At 37.7% G+C, this 22,130-nt stretch overlaps 2 protein-coding genes across 9 annotated transcripts in view; both read right to left on the reverse strand.

The window, feature by feature from the left end:
* Positions 1-214: 214 nt before the first annotated feature.
* Positions 215-5,005, reverse strand: LOC116712514 (uncharacterized protein C6orf118). 2 transcript variants are annotated; one of them, XM_032552281.1, is made up of 9 exons: positions 4,875-5,005; positions 3,350-3,855; positions 3,100-3,222; positions 2,135-2,194; positions 1,625-1,749; positions 1,487-1,536; positions 995-1,179; positions 698-759; positions 215-627 (listed from the first exon to the last, which is right to left on the reverse strand). In XM_032552281.1, the coding sequence occupies exons 2-9, from the start codon at positions 3,851-3,853 to the stop codon at positions 579-581; spliced, it is 1,158 nt and encodes a 385-aa protein (XP_032408172.1). In that variant the 5' UTR covers positions 3,854-3,855; positions 4,875-5,005; the 3' UTR covers positions 215-578. The 2 variants fall into 2 exon arrangements, with proteins under 2 accessions (XP_032408172.1, XP_032408171.1); XM_032552280.1 differs by having other exon boundaries at positions 698-914.
* Positions 5,006-7,535: 2,530 nt separating this feature from the next.
* The window catches only part of pde10a (phosphodiesterase 10A), an 85,339-nt gene continuing 70,744 nt past the window's right edge, over positions 7,536-22,130 (reverse strand). For 5 of the 7 annotated variants that reach the window (XM_032552578.1, XM_032552576.1, XM_032552579.1 and 2 more), the window contains 13 exons: positions 22,024-22,075; positions 21,573-21,715; positions 20,653-20,745; positions 20,312-20,498; positions 18,951-19,093; positions 17,442-17,525; positions 17,211-17,361; positions 16,951-17,106; positions 15,608-15,780; positions 15,411-15,522; positions 15,117-15,197; positions 13,507-13,595; positions 7,536-11,827 (listed from right to left, as the gene is read on the reverse strand). In XM_032552578.1, the coding sequence (XP_032408469.1) occupies positions 11,728-11,827; positions 13,507-13,595; positions 15,117-15,197; positions 15,411-15,522; positions 15,608-15,780; positions 16,951-17,106; positions 17,211-17,361; positions 17,442-17,525; positions 18,951-19,093; positions 20,312-20,498; positions 20,653-20,745; positions 21,573-21,715; positions 22,024-22,075 (1,564 nt within the window). In that variant the 3' untranslated portion in view covers positions 7,536-11,727. The other 2 variants (XM_032552577.1, XM_032552582.1) reach the window with 2 other exon arrangements.

The following is a 22,130-nucleotide window of genomic DNA, read 5'->3' on the forward strand; positions in this document are numbered from 1 at the left end:
GAACTGAAATGAAGCTAGAAACTAATAAACAGAACAGGAGCAAAGCAACTGTTAGTATTAGACGACTGCTCCAATCTGTCCAGTATTGGACTTTTATCACGCTCCTCTGCTGCCCTCTTGTGTTTGTGAAGAAAATTAAACTCCTGCCACAAGGTACAGCTGTCATTTGTTCACACATTTCCACGCAGATTATATAGGTAAAAATGCGCCAATATTCAAGTTTGTTTACTCCGTGTTTTTATTGTGTAATTTGCTGATAACACTGACAAAAGTGTCTGCTTCAGCTATCCAAATAACATGGAAAGTGCCAAATGTCTAATACTAAAACTTATGTGAAGAACATCAAAGTATATCATAAAAGCAAAAACAGCACTGTAGTAACATCCCTAGGATATTTCCACATTTTGACATATCTTAAAATAGATTTAATGTATTTTATTCTAATTTCCCATGATGCACCAGCACCAAGAAGTGTGTATTTGTGAAGTGGAAGACAAAGGATAGGTTTAGTTTCGTCCTGTCACAGATATTTTGTATCCTGCATATACTGTGTGACTGTAAGATGCTGATGACTGAAGCTATTCGTCGTTTATTTGGAGATCCCTTTCTATTTCTTTCCACAGCATCCTGGGGAGAAACACAAAGAAGAAGATGTAGAAACCAGTAACATGACACACGTATGTAATATACCACATACCGTCTGACGACCTCTTTTGGCTTCTCTCTGTCCAACACCAAAGTGATTTTGTTCTGTAGATCCTTAAAATAAAGGGACATGTCACAGAGTGAAGCATCCTGCTGTACCTAATAATACTTAAATTTATAGTCAGAGAAAAGTAAAATACTAAAAGCTGTCCTGCCTTGCTAAGGGTCCTCAGACGGTCATTTGAAACTATCAGATTTATTGTTTCTGCCTGGAAATACACAAAATGCTCAGTTGTGCTAATCAAGAGGTTTTAGAGAAGAACAGGGTGGATCTTTTATCTTTTAGGACCTGTAGAGCTTTGACTCTTCGTTTAGTGGCTGAAATTGCAATAGCAGATGCCATCCTTTCATGGATCTCCTCCTCTAAATGCTGGATCTCCTCCAACACATTCAGAATCTGAAGTTTCCTGAGCTGGACGACGTCGCTGTCGTCGATGGGCATCCCGCTGTCCTCTTTTCTGGACAGGGATGTCTCTGCCCACACACAGAAGGGGCAACGTGCGTCAATGCAAAACAGGGAATAATGACGGGTCTGTGCTTGAACACATGCGCCACTACAGGTGGTATAAATGCATTGCTTTCTCAGAGATACTCTCTCTGTATATGTGTCAATACAATAAAATGAAGGGAAAATGTTTGGCGTGCGAGAACCTGGTAAAATGCATGTTGAAAGTAACAGTGTGCACTTCCTGCATACTCTGCAGGAGGCTCTATAATGCAGCAGATGTTTACATGTGGTTTACCAACGATGCATGCATGCAAATGTTGCTCTCAGACTCACTCCTCGTGCTACTGCATTCATCCAGAAAGTTCTTTAGCTCATCTTGAGCTCTGAAAAAAAAAAAAAAAAAGAGAATAGAAAGCGTTAAACTAGAAATGACTTACAGGTCTTTTGTTATTAAATAAGTCACTGCAGTACCGTTTATTCTCCCCCAGAGCGCTTTTGGCCTCTTCTTCCAGACTGCAAACCCCTTTTTCTGCACCCTCCAATTCGTTATCACTGACTATAATATCATCGATATCGTCGACAAATGGCTCCAGCGGCTGTAATGCAACGGACACATCAACAAATAACGCAACTCAAAAGACAACTGAAAGAAATACAGACCCTTCCATTCATACACATTCAACTTGTTCTGGTGTGTCACATAAACCTCCAGTCGGATATTCTAAAGTTTGTGGTAAAATGTAAAAATGTTTGAACGTTAGGAATACTTTTGCAGGGTATTGTACTTTCATTGAGCAGTAATTCCCTAATCTTAACTTCTTTTCCCTCCATACTTCAGAAATACAAATATATTTTTCATTATTTTTGAAACTGCCTGACCAAGAAAATTGAGTTTTGATTTATTTATATTGTAAAAAAAAAAACGTGTAGCATGTTATTTTGGACATTTTCAAGTATGACATTATCTGCATTTATATTTACCACGTTATCTTGTGAGGAATGGGTGTCCATCAAGTGACTGATGTATAAATCATATTCAGTCTGGAAGACAAAAACAACATTTTACTTAATATTCAGACTTAATTTGTCCAAATATCATGCTTTTGTCAGCCGTAAGCAGAAAATCATTATAATTACAAGAAATTGCCAGACGTTTACATACACTTTACAAGTAGAAGCAAACACTTTTTTCTCACTGTCTGAAGTTAAATCAGACAAAACTTTTCTTCTTTTAGCTTAGTTAGATTTACCAAAATTTGTTAAATGCCAGAAAGTTTGGGAAGAATATTTATGTTTAGAATTTTTTTTTAAGATTTATTTATTTTTTTACATTTTTCTCTAATTCAAAAGTTTGCATATATTTGATCAGTAACTGGGATAACTGCCTTTTAAACTATCTTACAAGTTTTCTGGCAGAGCATGGCAGAATATACCAAATCAAAAAACGTTAAAGCTAAAGTTTATAGCAGAAAACCAACCAATTCTGATAAGAAGAGTCATCTAATATCTGGAAGGATAGTTATTTAATTTTGTATCTAGCTGACCAAATATTAGTGCCTGTGTTTTTATCTGAGCTTATATTTGTATTTTGACTCTGGCTGGATCGGAGGAGAACGTTTTCATCCAGTTCTTGCCTTCTTGTCATCCATTTGTCAGCCTTGACAGTAAATGAAACAATTGCTTCCATTTGAACAGAAACATTAAAATGCAGAGTTGTGCAACGCTGTCATGTGGAAAAAGAAACTTCCATGAAATGATACGTTTCCATGCGAAACAGCAGAGCTGAGCGGCTGCCCTCAGAAGTCCTGCTCCCTGACGCATGAAGACCAGGTTCCGGTGGTTGCTCTACTTGCGCTCACTACATCGGGGACTCACTCTCTTGGCTCGGATACATCTGACGGCACATGCTAAAAATGTGCAAGTGGGTACAGAGGAAATGGAAAAACCTTGATTTCCCTCAGGATGCGTCCAAATACTGGCGAGCCTTCACATACATCATCAAAGACGTCACTGAACACCGCAAGGCGGTCTCTGCTGGGCCAACTCAGTCCTGACAACTTCTTCAACCCCTGAGTGAGACAGCAACACACACACACACACCCCCACACCCGCACACACACACACAAAGCATTAGCAAATAAAAGTGTGTGTCTGCGCCTGGTTTCCTAATGTCATGCTTTTAGTGGCTGTTTTCACCTTTCGGAGTTTCCTCTTGTACATTTTAGCATTAACTCCCACCCAGTCGTCCTGCTGGGCAGTAACTCCCACCGCTTCTAACTGCGCTTCAGTGTCCAGAGCTTCATCGTCAGAATCGTTCAAAGAAAGTTGCGTATTTGCTTGAACAGATGAAGAGTCGGAATCACTCTCAGAATCATCTTTTGGCGTTTCTGACAAAGAGTCTGAAGAAGAACAAGCTGCTTCAGTGGGAGCCGTGTCCTCTCTTGTGCCTGCATGTGATGAACAATCTGTGGCCTGATCTTGTTGTGACCTCAAGACCTCAGAGTCTACAAAAGCAGCGCCGGAGGTGTTCTCTTTTTTCCTCACACAGTCCAGAGACTGTGCCTCTCTTTCCTTTAGACTCTCTTCTTGGCCCAGGGAGTCAGTGAGGATATCTGCTTCCTGAGGAGCCTCAGCAGCAGGCTGCGCTTCTTGGACATCGCTCCCCAAATACTGATCTTTCTGTTCAGAGCTGTTGGACATGGCTGTGAGGGTAAACACATTGTAAAGACACAGAAATAAAAACATCTGATGTACAGATTTTACCTGAGGAATATTACATTTTCAGTTGCAGAGAGATTCAGCTGAAACCAACACCAGTACAAGAGTATGAAATACTTAGGCATCATAATGGATTCCCAACTTTTATTTAAAAAACTACATCAAGTTAAATAAGAAGCAACCTAATTGTTTTTACCAGGTAGGAATAAGTATCTAAAAAATTTGCAGATTTCTTCTGTTTATTTTTATTTACTTTTTTTGGTAACTTGTAAATATTTCATATTATCAAACAAATTTCAATACAAAGATATAATGTGCAGTTTTCAAATGATTCTGTAATTTATTCAGGGACAAAAATAATCCAAACCATAATGACAGGGAATTATTTTTCTTCATCACTGAGGAATTTTGTTCACCTCTTCTTTGCAGAATTGTTTTAATTCAGACACATTGGTGAGCTTAAAAAAGTTTAAAAAAAAATAAATTATAGCCTATCATATGACAAGGCAACATTTAAAATCTTAATATGGTGTGAATCTATGCTTTGAATCATATTTTACCTTAAAAATCAAACATGGAAGCTCTTTCTCCCTTATCTCTTTAGAATATTTAGACCATAAACATTGAGCTTAACTGAAGCAAGTGTTGTCTGCTTTGTTTTAGACGTTATCATGTTTTGACTTGACCATAGATTCTTGGAACAATTTTTTTCAGGGGAAGTTCACAATTGTTCCAAGTTTCCTCCATATGTGGATAATGTCTCTCGCTGTGGTTGACTGGAGTCCAAAAGCCTTGTCAGAAATTGTTTTGACATCCTTTCCAGCCTAACAGATGTGAACGACGTTGTTTTTCATCTATATATGAATTTCAGGACATAATGCAGTCAAGTGACTTGCTTTGCTAGCAAGTGACTTGCTTTGCAGTCACTGTCCTTCCCTATGTAATACTATGGCAGGTCCCATTTAATGTTTTTAAGTAAATAAAAGAACATTTTTAGTTGTACCTTCGTCCAGGAATCACGACTAAAACAACAAAAAAAACCTTCCAACTTCAACGCCAGCAGTCCGTGATTTACAACGGTTCCCTTGGCGACCAAAGTACGTCATACCCGCGTTGCGTTCACTGTCCGGATAATCGTCGTACTGCTCCCCAGCTTTAAGAGAGGTCATTTGATACGTTTACGCCTGAAAACGTGTGCTGATTATAGTGGTGTGAGCAATTTGGACGGATCTAATAACGACACAAAAAGGGACAAATAACATCCAGTACATTTATTCATGTAATATTTTGTAGTTGTAATTTATTTAAACATAAGAAGACATTTAAAAATAATAATAATAAAGATTTAATTAGTTTTTTCCCTCTCCTGAGGATAAAACTACACCTGAAAACTGAAAGATATACTTCATCTACTGAAGTTTGGGATGAAATTACATTGTCCCAGTTAAATAACATCCAAACACTCAGTCATCATTCCCAAATGAGGCGGTGTTAACATACTGCATTGTGGTTAATTGGATGATTTAAGAAATGTGCAGGCCAACATTATACACTAATTTAAATCCCAGGTGTAACCGGTTTATAAATTGTTGTGTCTGAGTGTTATTAATTTAGTCAGCAGTAGCGGAGCTGTCTAGACCACCAGAATACCAGATGTGTTCTCTACAATCACCTAAACATAGAAGCTGTGAACTTCAACAAACGTCCTCCATTGGTCCTTATTTTTGCTGTTAAATTACATTTCCTTCAAACTGTTAAAATTCAATATTTACCAGACAAATTGTGTAAACCTATCTTACAGGAAAAATTTGATTACTATAAAATCTCCCAAATGCATTAAAATACCTTCTTGATTTGGTTATTTACAATAAGTGGATTTTTGTGTGAAAGTCTTACGGGTCACTTAAAGTGGGGAGAAGGGGATGGAGGAAGAGGAGGAGAAAGGAAAAAAGGCCTCAGTGCCTGGAGTGAGCAGAATAGGAAAGCAGATGGCAAAGGCTGAACATGGAGAGACAGAGATTTCGGCTCCAGTGAAATGCATCATACAGTGAGTTAGTGTTTTCTGTGAATTTTTCTATCATCTAATATAATTTAGTGTATATAAACCATTAAAAAGTAAAGTTAAGATCAAAGTCATTTTGCGTTGGAATTGGAAAATCCAGGTTAAAACAATCATTTACTTCAAAAATAACAAATCTTTCTGTAATACACATGTCATTTTGAATTGTATTTTTTGGATTTATTAATAGCTGGATGGATGGATGGATGGATGGAGTACTGATACTAACCTACGAGGTCTAATTTCAAACAAAATGTAAAACAAAAAAGAAATGCATTCGATAAATTAAAATGCTGACCTAAGAAACTTGTTGAGCCTGCAGTTGGTCAGGTTTAGCTTAAATTACTCTTTAGGACTTGATATTGTCTGTTATTCAAGAAAGCATTAAAACAAGCAAGGAAATTAGCTCATTTGGTCTAAAGCAAAAAACAGGAATGACATAAGATACAATCATAAAGAGGCGCATAAAAACATTACCTCCAGGACTAGAACAATGATTCAGATGCTGCTTAAAACCCTCCTTCCAACCCTAACTACAACACTAATTCACTCCTTCATCCAGCCATACTTCCAACCCTCAATCGACCTTCTTACAATCCTCAATACAACACTAATTCACTCCTTATAACTCTCATTACAATCCTAAATATAATGCTAATTATAACCCTTTTAGTAACCCTAACTCCAACCCTAATTCCAATCTTCCTTCCAATCTTCTTCCAACCCTCGTTCTAAACCTAACTCCAACCATAATTAAGACTCTCCTTCCAACCCTCTTCATAACCTTATTGAAACTCTCCATCCACCCTAATTTCACCCCCTTATTCACTCCTCCTTCCAAACCCTTCTTATAACAATCCAGACTGAAGAGGGTCTGGATTACAACCTTAATTCAGACCCTCTTTGTAATCCTCCTTTCAACCGTAATTCAGACTCTCCTTGTCCTTGTAACGTGCCTTGCAAACCTAATTCCAATAATAATTCAGACTCTCCTTCCAACCCTCCTTCATACCCTAACTCCAACTTTAATTCCAACCCTAACTCACTCTTTCCAAATCCTTCTTAGAATCCTCCTTATAACCCTCCATACAAGCCTAATTATAACCCTAATTCAGACCTTCTTTCCATCAAAAAGCATTCCCACAGCATAATGCAACTGCCACTATATCTCAGATAGGGGTTGATATTTTCACTGCTATGTTCAGTGATGACCTTCTTTTACATATCTGCAAAACTCCCAACATGTCTTCACACAAGATTTTTTGTGGCTTTCCTTTCACCACTGTCTTAAGGACCAGATTTATAGAATACAAAATTAAGACAGTCATGCTTTTATAAGTATGCAGTTGTGCCTCATGCTTTTCTATTTTCAGATGCTGCTTTCATTGATTAGAGAAGCCTCAAATTGTACTGAGAAAGATTACATAAAACAGAGCATTGGACCTCTTGAAAATAATGTAAATTCATCCAGTCACAGCAAACAGAATACAATGAACAACCAAGATTAAATAGTCCTACACATTGTCTTAATTTACTGCTCAGTTATTAAATAAACTATGCAGTGAGAAGAACATAAAGTAAAAAAAAAGATCTGCAACAGAGACATTTCTTTTCAAAGATGTATTTAATAAAAGTCATTTGGGCTACGGCTCTTACATTTACAGTTGAGACATTCCTCAGTTATTCTGGGTAACAGTAACATGTCTAGACTGTTTAATTTATCTTAATGTTTACTTTGTACAAAACAAAAAGGCAAACATTATTCTTCTTTGTATAAAAAATATAAGTTAATTTAAATTTAAATCTAATTAAGAAAATAACAATAGACATATCATAATAATAATAATAATAATAATAATAATAAGGATGATGATAAAGATCATAAGCTAAACATAGTGCAGACAATGGGATATAACTGGTGCTGAAAAGGAGGAGGGACAGTGCAGTGACTTTATAATGTTGTCTGGTGGAGTTGGAGTGATTAAAGGAGGAAAGCGTTCACACACACACACACGAACACACACACAAACCTAGTAAGAAAGTGCACGACTGCCGTTCCATTTAGCACCATCAGAGCTTACATCTCTTCCTAGATTGTACACACTACTCACCTATTTCGGCAAATGAAAAGTCAGTATATATAAATATATATATATCACTTCAGGTAAGGTGCATGCTAATTGTTGCTCTTGGTTGAAGCTTACTGGAAGCAACTCTGAAAAGTAAGACAGTAAGATGGATCATGTGGAGGAAACTGATGGTGCATATGAACCCACGCAGCGACACCCAGAATCTGCAACCAATGAGGACATTCATCAAACTGATACATTCACCACACTCAGGGGGGCTGCAGAACCAGTTGGACAATAACAAAACAAACAAACCAAAAACAACAACATGAAAGAGTTGAGCAGACACTTGAGTCTGAAAAATGAATGAGGACAAAACAGTTTGTCTCTTGGAAGATCTTGGAAACTTATTTAAGAGTCCAAACGTATCTTCTAGTTTGATTTAGGAAAATTAGTTATTTCTTTCTACAGCCTGTGTGTCACACAGTGGCAAAAATTCAAACAACACTCATGAGTTACAATCCCAGAGACATGATTTAACTTTGTTGAAATCATATGAAGCCTTTAATGGTGTTTGTGATTGTTTGGAGTTATTCCTGCATGTCCGTTTAAAAGAATAGAATGATTGTTTATGTGTTTTGTGAGGTGAAATACAGTTGTGTTCAAAATAACAGCAGTACATAATCCCTTAATGAGATCTCTCCTCGTTTCTGGTAGAAATTATATTTCTACATGGCAAATAATGTAGTACTGGGTGTAGGAGAGCAACAACATCAACAGACATGCATTGTGTTTGATAACATGTTCAAAATTAAAGTGAGTGTAAAGAACTGTGATCATTCAAAAACGTCCAAAAATTAAGAACGACATAGTTTGGTTAAAACGTTTTTTCAAATGTTTTAAAATTGAAAACAAAACAAGAAATATAGTTGAAAATGAGGAAACTACCAGTCCAATGGATCAAAGAAAAGCCAAAAAAGCAATGATTCATGAGCAAGCTGACTGATCAGCTGCAGTGTGATCGAAAAGGTCGTCCGTTACCTGTGAGAACAATTACAAGGTGGCTACTGAGGCTAATATTTCAGCAAAGTGGCATATGCTAACCTGAGTGAAGAAGGCCGCCCTAGCTCTACCTTTGTCTAATTAAACAAAATTGGTGACAAACGTTTGTGCAGCAAAATGTTTTATATGTGCTGCTATAATTTTAAAGATATTAATAAATGTTTCAGGTCAACCAGTCCCCCGCAATCCCTACATTTACAAAATAACACAAATTTGGTGTCCATCTGTGCTTCTAAAGTTTTAGCTATAGAAACCAGCAGGAACATAACACCAACACGCAATTAATTTATATCATTTTTGTTTGATTCTGTTAATGTGGAGGGTGTGAGGGGCAGGTTGATTGCTGGAAAAGTTTTTTTTTTAGATCTTAAAAATGACAACAACGCAAACGAAACTTTTTGCTGCATAAACGTTTGACACCATATTTTGCTTCATCTGAAGAAGGTGAAGGGGCAACTTCGCTCAGGTAGTATGCCGGAGAGGTTACAATTTCCCAAAGAACACACTGACTGACCCAAAGAAAAACGGTGCAGCATTTTATGGACTAATGAAATGAAGATTGTTCTTTCAGGTTGTGGAGAGAGTGGACGTTTTTCCTGAAGATGAATTCAAGAGATTCAGTACACTGTAAAGCATGGTGACTCAGGCATTATGACATAATAATGTTATATCAGTGTATCAGCTTAAAAACATCAACCCGGTAAAATTTCAACCAGCAAGACTTTTATGTCCAAAAAGTTTTACTTATCTTTGGACGGGCCAATCAGTGAACAGAAAGATAAGTTGTTAATGATTATGTTGAATTTCTGCACTGTTTTAGAATTGAAGTTCTAGCAATGGCAGTGGAGGAACAAAGTTGTCCAGTTTGTTTGCTCAAGCTCCCAAATATTGAATTAACATTAACAGCCGCTTTGTTCGGATCGGCTCTTCTCTCTTGCAGGTACGAAGTTAATTTGCAGGCAATTTCTGGTAAGCTTCATAGCGTAGAACTGGCAAACATTAGCAATTGGGTAAAATTTAAAAACGGATTCCACGCCTCCAGCCAGCTTTTACCAGGCTACCAATCTGCATATTAAAAACATTTCAATCCATTGCAAAGACTACATTCAAACTAATAATCTCTATTTAATTTAGAATCTCTTTGACACAAATAACAGAATTTTATATATTTTACAATTAGTTTGCAATTTAAATAAAGCCAGGAGGTAAAACGTTAACAAGACAACAACTACAAAAACAGCTCTAACTGGGCAGCATTTGGATTTTTAACCAACAGTCCAAAACCTGGGAACTTCATCTGATGGAAAACTCATTGAGTGACATCAAATGTGCAAAACTGAGGAATGTGGCCTAATTGGAGTACCTGTTCACAGGTGGTAGAAGTGGGTCGGCTCCATGCAACATATGTAGATGTAAAGAAGTTCTCAGAAACAATGGAAGCACAGCTAAATATCAGAAAAATCTAAACCTTTAAGCGTGTTCAATCTAGAAAAGAATAATAGAGAAAATAATTTGTTTTAATGGTTCTTCTTTCTGTCTGTTTCTGTAAAATGACTCTAAATTTGGTACGTTTTCTGCATATTTTGATTCTAAATTAAATACACAATGTTCCCAATGAATTTGCTTGTATGGAGGGGGGAAAAGCTATAAGAAATTTAGAGAGTCAGTCACTTTTTTTAACACACTGCTTTTAGTTTGAACACAAGTGTAATTTATGATGCGGTAAAGGAGAAGGGAGTACAATTATGGATTATGCAGTCTTGGCTTAAAATAAACGAGCAGGGTTTGGATCCTGGTGATCAGAGCGATGTTGGTGCAGCTGGTTCCTAAATGCTGAGGGGTGAGAAGCTGCAGGGACCACCTCAGACTTTAAACAATGTGACTCTCTCATGACTGTTCACCAACGTCAACATCACAGTTCATCCATGTTTCTAGGGGATTTCTGCAATCTCCGCATAGAACAGGTTGTGTTTATTCAAGTACTGCAAAGGATATTTGCTAAAAAAGAAAAAAAATAAAGTAATTGCAAACACATTCTGATGTCCGCCTTCTGAATAAGGTGTCGCTACACCAGACATCTGCTCTAGACATTCCTCCTGTCTCTGGGAATAACTTGCTGAAGTAGTGCGCGTGCAATAAACTCAACACAGAAGGCAAAAAGTACCATCTCAAAGGAGCCTGAACTGAAAAGCAAAATTCACATATCCTAGCCTGTTGAAGGTCTAGAGTAAGGCCTCTTCAAATACAAGACCATAACAGGAACAGTTCAAATTAAGGAAAATGACAAGAAAAAGCAAAAAAAAAAAAAATTACAACAATAACAAAAAGCAAAAATAAAATACAGGAAAGAACTCAAAGGCCGTTCTATCAAATAGGATTTCCCAAGCTGAGAAGACGCAGGGTGATGGACTGAGATCCCTCCCCGACTGTTGTCTGTCAGTCTCTGGGATCGGTGAAACCGTCAGTGTGGACACCTCCGTCACCCAATGAGGTAACTGTGTGTTTTTCAAAAGTCAAGCCGCTTTCAGCGCGTCAAACTCCTGCAGACGCAGGCTGTGGTTCCTCCCTTCCTCCACCCCGTCCCCACTCTCCCTCGTGAAATGTCCAGGACCGTGGCAGGATTCAGTTCGTATGTTTCTTTGTTGGGTCAGAGACCCCTTTGGTAGTCAGTTGTCCACCTTGACGGGGCCTGATTCACTGGGCCGGGTGGGCAGAACATCCTCCACCTCCCCACGAACTATCTGCTCCCAATGATTCAGGTTCTCCCTGAAAACAAAAAGGGACCAGAGCAAAGAAAACCCATTTTAGTCTGCTTTAGAAAACTATTAATACCTCTCTAATCATTTTACACTGTATTTCAATGTATTTTATCTGGATTTTTATGACAGAAACTAGCATACAATTGCAAGAGGATGGAATTACATATAAATATATATACTGTCATAGATAAACAGAGTGTCTTCAGTCAGATGCTTCTTCACATTTGCTGTAATACAGGCTGCTACATAAGATCCTTCTTATCCACAGCCATCGCCATCTACAACAACTCTGTGAAGAAGCTTGAATTAACATGAGCTACAGCAACATTTTATTTCCCCTTGGGATCAATAAAGTATTTTTGGATTTGAATTTAAATAACATCTGGAAAGTGTGGGATGCATTCCTAATTACCCCTTTTTACTCTGACACCCCTACACATATATTTCAGACGGACAACAACCACAAACCTACAGCCAGAAAATGGTTTAGCTCAAAGAATATTCATGCTACAATGGCCCAGTCCAAGTCCAGACCGAAATCCAACTGAAATTCTGTTATGAAAGTTAAAAATGAATGCTCTCCCTCATTCAAGCTGACTGAGCTTCAGTTATTTAGCTAAGAAGGATTTCAGTCTGTAGATGTGAAAAGCTGTGGAAGACATAAACCAATAGACTGGCAGCTGTTATTACAGTCAAAGCTGGTTCTACAAAGTTAATACTTAATATTTATTAAAAAATGTCTTCTTTTCCATCCACTTCACCAAATTATGTTTAAGGTTGGTGTATCACATAAAAATTTAATAGAATACATTAAATTTAGTGGTTGTAAACTGAAAAGTTGTAAAAAAGTTTTAAGTACATGAATATCAAATTAATGCCTATTAACAAAGCATGATCATGCACTACCATAATGCAAAAATAATCTTAAACCTTTCCTGAACTTCTTCAAATAGCATTAGCACAGTTAGCACCACTGTAAATCATTAATCATGCCAACTAGCGGATCCGTAATGAAGACTACCCCTCCATTAATCCATCCTGATGGATGCGTGTAAGAAGCATCACAGCCGTCCGCTGCCATCCTTCTTGACCAGCCGGCCTGATGCAGTCTGCACTTCTTTGGCAGATACCAGCATGAGCTGCAGGGCTCCGTGGGGTCTAGGCCCGCTGCCCACCCAGAGCCGGGTGCTGACGTACAGCCGGGGCTTAAACATTACACTGCTCACTTTGTTTGCATTCCCCGCAGCTCAAGGACACATTTTAAAACAGCAGCAGAAGGGCGAGCGAATGTGCAACTCGACCCTGTTTGAAAAGCAGTAATAACAGCCGTAAATACATTCTTTACGCGCTTTTTGAACTTGAAGAGGAGAACTGCAGCAGACAAGCCAGTGCATCACGGTGGGAGGAATGACAGTTTTGTTTTTTCTTATGGGTATTATAAAAGTTGAGGCATTAAGTTGAGATAAAGCAGCTGGCTTACTTAGAATGCTCAGAATGTGCATTTTTATAGTGCTCATACTCCTTAACAGGTTTAATCTAATGTGATGGATCAATTACCTATAATCTCTCTCAGAAAGACAATATTGTTTAATGAAAGGTCCTGACTGCTGGTTTTTGAAATTCTTTCACTCCTAAATATAGCTCATTCCATCAAAAGTAGCTCATAAAAAAGAAAGAAAAACTTACTTGCAGGCATTTAGGAGTGGATGAGATGGAGGGAAAAGCTCTGAAAGTGTCGTGTAGCATGGAATTGCCACACTGTTGTAGAATCCCACCTTCAAAACAAAAGAGAAAACAACTTATGTGTTGCTTTTCTACAACAAGCTTCAGGAACAGTTTGATGACTTTATGCCAAGCAACAAGTTACTCTGTCATCTCTGCATTGTTGAGCCTATTTATAATGAAGGAAAGAGAAACTGCACCCATGGCTAAATCTGAAAACTTAATAAATGATTCAGCAATTAAACAAATATGGCTTTTCCTCAGAAATATTAAAATGTCTTGTGCCCTTCTTTTTGAGGTGAGCAAAACTTACAAGGCTATTTATGTCTTGTAAAGAAGTAAATAAGATTAAACACTTAGAAAGATTTAATTATTTGACTCTAAATTAAGTTGATTATTAATATGACTATAGCAGAAACAGTAGATCTAAGCTTGCGTATTTAGTGTGCAAATGAGGAAAATTAAGCTTTAAATGGGTACAATTCTGACCAGTAGAAGGCAACAAAGTGCTTCTGATATTCTAATAAGTACATGTCAAATATGTTTCAACAGGCATTAGGGGGAACAATAGGCCTCCCTGCTTCTCTGTGGTTTTTACAATGGAGTATCAAGGCAATAGTAATAAAAAATAAAATTATGAGAATAAAGTCATAATAATATGAGAATAAAGTTGTAATAATATAAAGATAAAGTCAGAATATTTTGAGAATAAAGTCATAATATTGAAACTTTATTGTCGTAATATCATGACTTTATTAAAGCAATTTTATTATTTTTATTTTCCTAGTGTAGACCTAAATCACTGTTGTATGTTTTAGCTGAACAATTGCAACAATTGTATATAGGTTAAGAAAGTTCAAATAAAAATAAAACAGTACCTATATTTCTTAACGAGGAGTTGGGATATAAAATTAGGGCCTTGACAGGTCAGACGCTTTATACAATTTGGCCACAAAATATCTGAGTGATGCATCAGTCAAGTTGTGTAATTAGAGTGAAGAGTATACAATTATATTCTGACTAGAACTGCTGTAAACAACTTGTGTGAATATTTTGTGGATTACTTTAATAATCCTGTAAAGGTTCACAGGATTACTCTCTGATTTAACTTAGGTGCAAAATTAATTGATCAAGCCAAGAGTGGGGGTTCTTCAAAAATTAATTTTTGCCTATTATGGTGAATGACAGTACACATATTGCCACCATTCGACACAAAGATTTGTAAAGAATCTGCAGATTCTGCCCTTTGTGTTATTAGTGACTACAGCTATCTGTTCTGAAATGTCTAAGTGTGGGAAGTTTTGTCCATAAATATTCAGTCTAAAAGTTTTAAAGTTCTATTTATTTTTCAAATTGTCCCTTTAATGCCAACAAAAACCCAAATTCAAATATGGTCTGCAACTATTTTCTTAAAATAGTATGTTAATCCTGTTCCGCCTCTGCCATTTGTGCTTTCCTCTCTCCACAGTCTTATGTTTACAGACTAAGTTCCCACCAGAGCATGCATGTCTCTTCTTTCTCTCTGTTTGTGTGTGTGTGGCGTACAGCACACACATATTCTGTGCTGGTCTTACTTGGCCCTGGGGAACCTCGTCCTTCTTGTCTCTGTCCATCATAGGGATCGGCTGAATTCCGATCTTCTTCATTTCATCTCCCTGCAGAGGAACAAAACAACAAGATACCTTTTATTTTGTGCATACTGCGGTAAACCTCCTGACCACCTGACAGTTCTATTTTGGGTGATTGGGGTTGTAGGACATGCAAAGTTGCAGCACTATTTACAAGCAAGAATAGAGGCCTGACTGTTAAAACTGGAGGCATGATCGTGACACTGAAACTTTTTGAGCTCAAACAGTATCCCACTGTACCTCAGCCCAGAACTCAGCATAGATGTCGTTAGCTGTGAGTCGTGTGACTTGCCACCGCTTGGTAACAGAACACAGGTCACATGCTGTCATCATCAGACCAATCACACGGTCCCTGGAGGGGAGCAGAGCCTTGTTATATCCATGCAGGAAACGAAAGCAGCTTTTAAGGACGCTTTTTCTGCGACTGGCGTCCTGACCTGTGCGAATGGTTGTTCAGGTCCAGACCACGGGCGGTCAGGAGCTCTGTCAGCTGCTGGTGGTTGTTGAAGTAGAGGGCGAGGTCGGTGGCGATGATGGCCTTCCGGATGATCTCCAGCACCTGCTCGTACTCGCTGGAATTCAGGTTGGAGAAAATATTGTGCCCTTCCAGCTATGAAAAACAAAGAGATCAATAAAAAAGCAAAAGCTCCACTTATGAGGCGTTCAGCTCAGCTACACTGCAACAAGTTTTAATCAAAGGTTCATCTAAGCCCCAACCAGCGGATCATTGAGCGTTCAAAATGAAGATCTTCGTAGCGGACTGTTAATCACCTTTTTATCAAATCAGCTGCTCCAAAAAAAAACAAAAAACAAAGACAAGAGAAATTGGGGAGAAATACCAAATTGATAATTGGTATGATCAAAGAGTTGCCCAACCCTTCAAAAGTGATTCAATGAAAGAAAATCAGTGAAAGGTCAAAGGTTATGGATGCAAATGTGAAATGACCTATGCTCTTTGGTCCAGTACGAGAGCATCTCTTTTGCAGGACCACAACCAAACAGCAATCTCCAAAATTATTGCCACCTGTGGTAAAGATGTGCAAGAAGTAGAAATGTCTCCGTTAGAATTTTGATGCTTATTTCTGAGTTCTTGTTTTTCTTGCTCTGACTGTCTTTTCTTCTTCAGGATTTTTATATAAAAAGACACAGAAAATCCTTTTGTCCCCAGACTTTTTGTCAAGATGCGATTAAGCCAATGTGACAAAAATAATTCTGTATTTATTGCATCTCAAATTAGCTTTTAGCATGGTTAGCATTACTAAAATACCTATGTCTGATGTTTGTGTATATTCCCCTAAAGAGAGTGGACCCTTACCTTAACTTTGTGACTCAGATTTCCAAAAAGCTGTCAACATTTTGAAATCAAACATGCTCCATAACAAACAGGTTGAAAGCTCAAAAGGAAAAAAAAAACATAGCAACTTTGATGTACTGTGGTCTGCCACTATTTTCTTTTTACAGAATTTGAACCAGGTGAAGCTATAATGAGTTTTGGCTAGAAAATATTTGCAGACAAAGAAGGTTTGATTTCATCTTGGATGCAACTGTACAGTGTATATATGCGTATGTACAGTTTTGACTTAATTACTGCTCTTTTGAGTCTGTATACTCCAGTTAGTGATTAACCAATTACTAAATTAATTGACAATTATTTCATAATCAATTCATCACGATTAATCTGATTAATTGTTTCAGCCAAAAATAATTTCATATAAATTCTGATTATAATAAACTGATATCTTATTTACAGTGCACCGAGTGTATCGTAAAGGAGCTCTACCTGCAGGATGGAGACAGTCTGGGAGAAGTGGTGCTGCTCCATGGTGGAGGTGGAGTACAGAGCAGCCAGTGGATGGTCAAACTTCTGCAGGTATGTGTTGCTGTAACCTCGATGGTCCAGATCGTGACACAGGCAGGCTACCAACAAACCCTTCTTCTGCAAAAGAAGGAGGCTCATTGGCAAGAAACGAAAGCGACTACAATTGAGAATTAATCTTAATTATTGGCGCTTTTTTTTAATAAGCCAAGCGTGACACAAACCTCTAGCTCTGTGAAGATCCCGGTGGTTTTCTGCAGGATGGCGAACATGCAGTGTGCCACTGTGACCGCGTGCTTCCAGTTGTGGTAGGGCACACGGCGGTAGTTTTTCCGCACTGACATGGTGAATCTGCAGAGCTTCTCCAGCTCAAAGCTGAACACATATAGAAAATAAAAAAGAAACGATTACCAAGAGAATTAGAGACTAACAACATCCTGCTTCTGTGGCATTACCTGGACTTTCCACAGGAGCTGTGAACCATGTAGATGAAGACGGCCGGCCAAATCTCCTCAAAGGGACTGATGTCAAACTGGAACCTGGAGGAAGACATAACATGATCAGCACATAAACTCTCATCATTTTGTTCACAAACATTTGGCTTACACACAGAATCAGGATTTCATCCAGTGGCTTGCAAAATATTTATTTTTCACACTTTCACATTTCAACCACAAACTTTAATGTATGCTACTGGGGATGCATATGACAGTAGCCAAAAATTATGAAGCGGAAGTAATAAAAATCTGAAAAGTGTAGCATGCAGTTCTCCTCAGTCCCTTTCAGAAATCCAGCTGTTCAAACGGTTATCTGAAAATGTAAAGAGCCTAATACAATATTTCTTTGTTTTCTACTTGGTCGTCCATCTAAACTAGGACTTTGCGACCTTCAACTCCGGAGCTGCAAGTGACTCTTTCAATGATGGTTCTTAATAACTTTCATTAAAAATGATAAAGAACAAGCCAATGTTTAAGAATATTGCTATAATAAAAAATGCATGTTTTGACACTTTTCTTCATGGAACAATTGCATTGGAGAATGACACTGAAAGTACCATCAATATTTTTCAGAACCATTTTCTTGTACTTACTGTAGGTTCACAACTACATGCTTCATTTTGTGCATTTTGTTTCTACAAATAACTTCCTGTAGAATATATCAATCTTCTTTTTCTATGGCTTTATTTATTTTAAAACCTAAAAACAGAAATAAAGTTATTGTTCTTTAAAAATAATTAATTTCCTACAGTAGACATTTTTAAAAAATATTTAAAATTATTTGTGTTTTTGGAAAATCTTTTTCCAAAAACATTTGTGGCTCTATTGAGTCTTAATTAGGCAGATTAATTGTTATAAAGGTTGAAAAGTGCTGATATAAACTGACATGCTGGATAAAGAAGACTATTAATCAAAGAAACACTTAACAGGCCTTCTGGAGAACCTGCAGGGAATCGTGCTATATTATGAAATACGTTGGTGGCAGCATCATGCTATGATACTGTTTTCTAAAAGCAGAGACAGGGAAGCTGGTCAGAGAGAGAAATAAATGCAGGGCAATACTAGAAGAAAACCTCAATAAAATGGTTAACAATCTGGAAAGACTTGAACATTTCCGTTCACACTCAGTCTGACCAAACTTGAGCTGTTTGGAAAGCTTTCCATTTCCATCCATCCATCCATCCATCCATTTTCTGTTCACCCTTTGTCCCTAATGGGGTCGGGAGAGGTGCTGGTGCCTATCTCCAGCTACGATTTCCATTTTTTGATGTGCAAAGCTTCTAATGCATGCCACCCTTTTCAGATATTTATCTGTACAAATATTTGAAATCCTTTCCCTTCCATTTCACAACAACTCTACTTGATTTTGCATCCCATAAACTCCAAATAAAACACAGCAAAAAGTGTGGTTGCAACGTGAAAACAATCCTTAAGGTTTAAAGGGTGTGAATACTTTTATTCACTCACGTTTCAATTTCTTTGTAAATGGGTTCAGGAAGGTTGAGCTGGGTGAGGGTCTTCCACTCCTCTGACGTGCAGATGCTGTGATAGGACAGCTTTTCCATCGTCACTCTGTAGATGCATTCAGAGTGCCGGATCCTGTGGTACATCTGCAGAGAGACAGCGGCGAGGCCGCAGAGCGGGAATCGCTCTTTAAAATGTCAACACGCACGCTGAACACTCGAGAGCAGTAAATCACACAGAAACCCTGAGCATGATGTGAAACTCTTCATGCGTCACTGCTGTAATTTCACTAAAAGAGGGCTTTTTCCCCGGCCTCCCTCCACATCTGGTTTGTGTCCCTGTCCCCCCGTGCAGACAAACGGGCGGTGGAAGCGGCCAGGTACAGGCGCCCGGGCCCCGTGTAAATCACTGCGAATCAGGAGCCGGCCAAAGTTACGTTTCCTAGAGACGTGGGGCATAAATCACAGCCAAACATAAATCCTGTCACTGGACGGATGCGAGAGAGCGCTCGTCTTAAAATATTAACATCCCGCATCAATTTTAAGACCAACTTTGTGACGCCGTTCCCTGCGTAAGCATGTCACATGGAGCCGACAGTGACTCAGGTCGCGCGGTGAGCGGACGATTTGATAGACAGACCACACAATGCAAGGGCTGGGAGTTTAGCGTTACTCATGAAAGAGATAATCGTCAGTTTTTATTCATATTTCGAGGTAATGGAAACTACAAATAGAAACTGCAGTCTTGATGTGGAGGGAAATTACAATTACACAGTAGCACATAAGCTGCAACAAACATGAAGAGTGGAGAACGCTGAGGGTCAGCTGACAATAACCACCGATCTGGACTGTCACTGATTATTGTACCGTTTATCATTTATTGTGAAAAATTTGTTGATAAGAATTTTCTTTTATCATCGTCACAATAAATTTCAATTAATGATGTTAAAGAAAAAACAAAACTAGCGGTATTATCAAAAATGTTTTTACTATTTTCCCCGCTATTGTCAAACAGATAGTGGGCAATCAGGCAATTTAAAAATATGATTAAATAAAGTTGCTTTCTGTAGGCAGTTTAGTGATAAAAATCTCACTTTTTAAATATGTGGCATCCTGGAGAAGCCTGTTTCAAATGGGAATATTTTTCGTGATCAATATTTGCGTTTGCTGTTTTTACAGTCATAAAGTTACCTACAAAAAGAAGTATTAAATAGTTGTTTTATTGTTTTTTTTGCCATAATTTTTATCATTATCACAATAGTACCGCAAAATATTGCCATAAAATTTTAAGTCAATATCTCCCATCCCTTCAAGAGATTTTTAGGTATTCCATCAAAAACATTTAAGCTTGTGTGGGATACTCACATTTGCACAGTGTAAGGCCAGAGCACAAAAGACAGCAAACATCTTAAAGTTGTTCTCATCGGTGTTAGTGAAGGCACTTCCGCTTAGCTTGTTCACCATCTGCACCACACCGATAACGGTCCCCCTGCTCACAATGGGCATGCACAGGATGTTCCGTGTGGTGTAGCCAGTTTTGAGGTCTACCTCTCTATCAGAGAGCACATGCACAGAGAGAAGTCATCAGTTTGACCTTTAACTTCATGTTGCTTACAGGTTTAGACAAGTGGGTTTTGTTTGTGATTCTAACACATTCCACTTAATGATATTTAAACAATAAGACGATAAAGAGAGCAGTGATTTACCGGTTGAACCGTGGGTCTGCATAGGCATCTGGGATATTTAAGACTTCCCCTGTCCGAGCTACTTGGCCAGCTATTCCTTTGTCTATGGAAAACCTGCAGAGACACGAGATGGGAGAGTGGAAGCATTTATTGGATAAACATTATTTTAAAGAGCATATTTGTGAACAAATATGATGATATCCTACAGTAAAGTCAGGTATTATCTGAAGGCTGTTCCTTGAAGTACTGATATATTCACTATATTTTGCAGAGATTTTATGTGACATAGCAAGGCAAATATACTGGATAAACGTAAAGAGGAAAAGGAATTTATATATTTTTTCATTTTTTTGCACACTTAGAGGTGGATTTAATATTTAAATTTTGACTAGACCATTAATCACCCCAAAAGTACATTAAAGTTTGTGGTTGTGATGTTAATATTTTTTTTACAATACTGCAAAAACACAAAATCTTTTCAGGTGTTTTTTTTGGCCTAGTTTCTAGTGTAAATATCTTACCACACTTGAAATAACTCAAAACTAACATGTAAGTTACTTTCAACAAGATATAGGAGCTGTTTTAAGTCAATAATTAATTTGTCAATGATTCCTGATGGAAAAAATACTAGTTATAAGTGAAATAATCTGCCAGTGGAACAAGTGGAACATTTTATAACTTATAATATGAGAAAAATGCATAGTAAGATTTTGTGTTTTTGCAGTGTGTTGGTCAATAACACAATCACCCCAAAAAACACATTAATCTTTGTGGTTGTGATGTCAATATTTATGAAGTGACTTTTTTTCTCACTTGCTTTTACCACAAAACATTAGTGATTTAAGTATAGGAATCTGTCTTTCAAGATAAAATCTAAAACATAAAAATACAAATCTGAAAACCACTTCAGAGTTAGAGTATAGGATGAAAAGGTTATAAACCTTATTTCTTTTGTTTTCCTAAACACAGGTTTGCCTTCCTTCTCCTCCCCGATGTCGAACAGGTCGGAGTACAGTTCTTTGTTGCTGTGATCTACCTGGAAGAGCGCACATCTGTCTGCATTCACCAGGTTTTTTGCATATATCTGTAAAGCAAAAGAAGGGGCACATCATTTTATAGATGGTTAAACCAACAAGGAATCATCAGTTTAGTTTTAGTGACTAACATACTACTGGTTTAATCTTTGTTGGAAGAAATAAGCTGGTTATTCAAAGTTGATCATTTTACAGTTTCAATCTGATGACACCCAACCAATAATTTTAGCCAGAGGAGACGTTAGAGGAAGAACTCCCCACAAAATAATCATATTTTATTGGTTATAAATATTTTTATAGAGTCAATTTCCCTAATATAGCTGTAAAGAAAAACTGATAAAGCATAAGTCAGACTCACCATAATATGTTCAAGTAGAGAATCTATTGCCACAATGTTATCAAAGTATGTTCTGTGCAAAAAGAAAACAACACATTGAGATATTTTAACAAACAAAGTTGTGCTGA

The sequence above is a fragment of the Xiphophorus hellerii genome, chromosome 22 (genome assembly GCF_003331165.1).
Source record: "Xiphophorus hellerii strain 12219 chromosome 22, Xiphophorus_hellerii-4.1, whole genome shotgun sequence".
NCBI classification, from domain to species: domain Eukaryota; kingdom Metazoa; phylum Chordata; class Actinopteri; order Cyprinodontiformes; family Poeciliidae; genus Xiphophorus; species Xiphophorus hellerii.